The sequence below is a fragment of the Saprolegnia diclina genome (genome assembly GCF_000281045.1).
Source record: "Saprolegnia diclina VS20 unplaced genomic scaffold supercont1.217, whole genome shotgun sequence".
Taxonomy (NCBI): domain Eukaryota; phylum Oomycota; class Saprolegniomycetes; order Saprolegniales; family Saprolegniaceae; genus Saprolegnia; species Saprolegnia diclina.
Genome location: NW_008246284.1, coordinates 8,156 through 12,141, shown reverse-complemented (window position 1 = coordinate 12,141; position 3,986 = coordinate 8,156). Strand labels below are relative to the sequence as shown.

At 58.1% G+C, this 3,986-nt stretch overlaps 2 protein-coding genes across 2 annotated transcripts; one reads left to right on the top strand and one right to left on the bottom strand.

The window, feature by feature from the left end:
- Positions 1–45: 45 nt before the first annotated feature.
- On the top strand, positions 46–3,645 carry SDRG_17218 (hypothetical protein; the record flags this gene model as incomplete). The annotated part of the gene is made up of 2 exons (XM_008623457.1): positions 46–920; positions 1,017–3,645. The coding sequence occupies 2 exons, from the start codon at positions 46–48 to the stop codon at positions 3,643–3,645; spliced, it is 3,504 nt and encodes a 1,167-aa protein (XP_008621679.1).
- Positions 3,646–3,767: 122 nt separating this feature from the next.
- SDRG_17217 (pirin (iron-binding nuclear protein)) lies at positions 3,768–3,986 on the bottom strand (the record flags this gene model as incomplete). The annotated part of the gene is made up of 1 exon (XM_008623456.1): positions 3,768–3,986. The coding sequence occupies one exon, from the start codon at positions 3,984–3,986 to the stop codon at positions 3,807–3,809; it is 180 nt and encodes a 59-aa protein (XP_008621678.1). The 3' UTR covers positions 3,768–3,806.

Below are 3,986 nucleotides of genomic sequence, written 5' to 3'. Positions count from 1 at the left end.
TCGCAGCATTTGCTGCTGGCGCCGGACTGGGCCTTCTTTGGCTGGATGAGCGTCTACGACTGGGTCACGCACACCAAGGAGGTCGTGGCCTTTGAAGGCGACGTCACGACGTGGCACATCATGTCGAGTGTCTACGCTTCCAAGCCGACGCCGGTACCAACGTCAATGTCCTCCAGCCTGGCCATCTACATTTGGTACGGCGCCGCGGTCACTTCAGCTGGTTTGCTTGCTGTCGCGCTCGTTGTCGTCGCTCTCTGGCTCGCGTATCGACCATACGACTGCGACTGGTTTGTCTTCAACCGCATCGCGGGTTCCACGTGGCTGAGTCGAAGTCTTTTGGTCTTGCGCGGTGTGACAGCAGCACTTTGCCTCGCGTCAGTGCCATTAGCAGCAACAACGCGTCTCGGCGTCGTCGCCTTCCAGGAGGTGCCACGGTCCATCTGGGTCTCTGCGCTTTTGGCCGGTGAAACTACGTGGTTAGCGTACGCTACGCAAGAGCTGCTGCATCCGATGACACAATCAATGACGCGCCTCTCAGCCGGGGTGAGCACCGCCATGGCATGGCTACTCGTCCTTCTTCTCGACGTCTTGGCGCCGGTGCACGCGACGGCATCGATGGACCAAATGTGCTATACGGTGAATATGGTCAACTTTGTCTTCTGCGACAGCGGCAAGCTTTTTCTCGGTCACTGGACGCGGACATTTATTGTCCTTGGTATCAACGTTGGCGGTGCGGTTATCGCAGCTATGGCAGCAACCTTGTTCACAGCACCGAGTCCGCCATCCCTGTCTGCGTCAAGTGCGCTTTGGACAGGACTGTCGACCTGCTTTCTCAACAGCGAGGCGGGAACTACAAACCCCGTCACAGCGTTCATGGGGGGTCTCCTTTACATTCGATGCGGTGTCTTTGACGTCACGCGGTGGTTGTCACTGGATCTTGGTCCTACAAGACCGATGATTGACGTTGTCCACGTAGCGTCTCATGGCACTCGCGTCATCGTCCAGCCGTCGTCTAGGACGCACCACACCCTCTTGCTGCTTGGTCTCGGCTACACTGCGTTTACGCTGTTTGGCAACATTGCGTTTCTCTCCATCATTCAAGAGAGTCTCGCCAACGATTTTTTCTGGGGTGGCTTCAACAGCTCGAGCACGCACGCGTACTTGGCAACAAGGGCTAATGAGCTGCTGCTCACGACGACCGAGGCTCCTCTGCACCTCGATGACCCCCGTCTTCTCGACCACTCTCGCTTCTACAACGGGTCCGAAGGCACGATCATCTGGAGCAGCACAGTAGCTCGTCGAGCGCTATTCCAGTCGACTACAACACTAGAGATTGCGGTGGCCAACCTTCGCCGCATGGATCCGTGCCTCCTGCCGTGGATGTTTACGCAGTACTGCTGGCTCGACCTCAACCAAACGTGGGAGATGGCAAGCACGCAAGGTCGACAGAGACGGTGTGTCTCCGACAGAATGACCAACGGCGCCGTGTACCTCGAGCTTCCGCTGCGCAACGTCAACGACTGGGCTGCTTGGGATCGTTGCTGGGGCGATTCTTTTGATGTTGGTTTTGGAAAGGAGCTGTCCACAGCCCTCGGTGGCCGCCAATGGCTTGCGTCGCTTACTGACACCGCTCTCTCCGCTGATCAAGAGGTCCGTGCGTGGCGTCAGCACCAGATTTCTCACTTTACACTGCAGTGGCAAAACTACAAGACGATTGGTTTCGACGATGCGCTGACGATCGAGACGGCGCTTGGCCTCTCGTACCCTCTGGCCCTGAGTTACATACCCGCCTCGATGCATACCAAGCACCAGACTTCCTACATGATGTACTGGACATTCGCAAGCGACCTCTGGGCCGTCAGCTCCAACACTACAAGCATCAGTGGCCGAAGCTTGTTGCGGGGCAGCGCCAACTTTGCGTTTCGGAACGTGTCCAACTGGGGCCTTCTCGTCGAGAATCGCACTCTGACGTCGCCATTTCCGAGCGACATTGCGTCGCTCGAGTCGTCTCTGGGTCCGTTCAATGCCATTGACATGGTGTACCTTATGCCACCGCCGTCTCTCCTCGAGTTTTACGCCGGCGTCAGTAGTGCCCTAGCTTCCCTCCTCCTTCGCGACCCCAACGCCCAAACTGCGTTTCTGTCGCTGCCTGTCAAGTACAATCTCGTCGCATCTCCACGCTTCTTGCTCGACGACCTCTCGATATTGCTTGGTGGCGGCAACCTCTTTTGTGGTATCGACAACGGACTCTTATCCGGTGCTACGGGCCTCTACAGTCTCTTTACAGCGACGAGTCCATGTCGCTTCATTGCCAACGAAGTCATGTTTCCGTCCCGACTCCAGCTCCTCTTTGCGTTTCTCGGCTTTGAGATGACCCTAGCCCTCAACACCACCTCGGATCTCAACCATATTTGCGCGTTGGACACGACTATCGTCGCCAACTGCGCGGGGGACTATGCTACCTTTTACAATTTTTCACTGGAACGCGCTCTCGATTTTGTGTCCCTAGCTCACACGGCCAAGTTACTGTACGCGGACGTTATCGACCACAACATATCACTGGTGCAGTACGCCGTTGGGGGTCAACTAGGTCCAGGTAGCTTGCTTTTGATTCCGCTCCTCGACAACGACGACCGCGGCTGGAGCTTCTACGGCTGGTGCAGCCTCTACGAGTGGGCCATCGGCATGCGCGAAGTCGTTTCTTTCCAAGGTGACGCCGGCACCATCACGACCATCTCGGGGGGCACGGCTTCCAACGCAATGGCGCCCGATGCCGCGCAACGACGAGCGAGCTACGCCGCCTTGCTGCAGCAGGGCGTCGCGTACGTCACGATCGTCATGATTTTCATCATGAGTCTTGTCTTCTTGAACGCGCTACGCTCCCGCGGCCGCCTCGAGAGCCGCAATCTCTTTTGCATCAACCGCGTCGTCGGCCTCGTGTGGCTTGGCCGCCCCTTGCTGCTCTTGCGCAGCATCACGGCGCTCTGCCTCCTCAACACGAGCGTGGCCGACGTCGTTCAAGTCGGTGCGGTGACGCACTTTGCCTTGCCCAAGCTGCCGTGGTACAAGACGGTCCTTGGCGCCTCCGAAGTGACGTGGCTCGTCTACGTGCTCAACGACCTCTTGAGCTGCGCCACGCACCACTACACGTCGCTCTACGCGTTCAAGAGCTCCAACCTCGCGTGGCTCGTTCTCATCTGCGTGACGTCCATCCACCCACTCGCACCTACCGGCAAGCTGCAGCGGGCCTGCGACGCGCGCGACATGGACGCGGCGCTTGTCTGCACCAGTGGCTATATTGCTATCGGCAGCTACGCACGTCTCCAAGCCACCGTCGGCATCGCGTTTGGCTGCGTCTTGATGGCGTACGCCGTGGAGCGCTGGCGCGTGCCGCGCTTGGCGTCGGCGCTGCCAAAGACGCTGCTGCTCAATGCGCAGAGCTTGTACATGCTGAGCTGGACCCACTGGCGTCACGGCGACGAGTTCTTTCTCGATTCGTCCTCGGGCATCATGGCCGGCTTGCTCTCGCTGCAGCACAAGGACACGTGGTACATCTTTGACACCAAAACGTGGCGCCTCCTCATGCTGCCAACCGCACACGATTGCGGTCGCTTCAAGCACGCCATTCCGCTCTCTAAGCACTGAGAAAGAGCGAGTAGTGGAGTGCCTCTTTGTGTCAAAGGAGACGCGTGCGCTGGGTCGAGCGACCACGTCCAATTTGCAACCCTACCCGCCCTAGTGCAGCACCGCAAACACAAGAATATGTGGTGGAATATCGATTAGAAATACAGTAATAATATGCAGCCTTACTTGTATGCGAGTTCGGCAATCGACGAGCTCCAGTCCGGTGCGTTCTCAAAGCCGTTGCGGCCAAAGTTGTAGTCTTGGATCGTTGCTTGGAGCTCGGCGCGCGTCGTCATGACAAATGGACCGTACTGCTCGATGGGCTCGTTGATGGGCTTGCCGCTGAGCACGACGCACTGCAT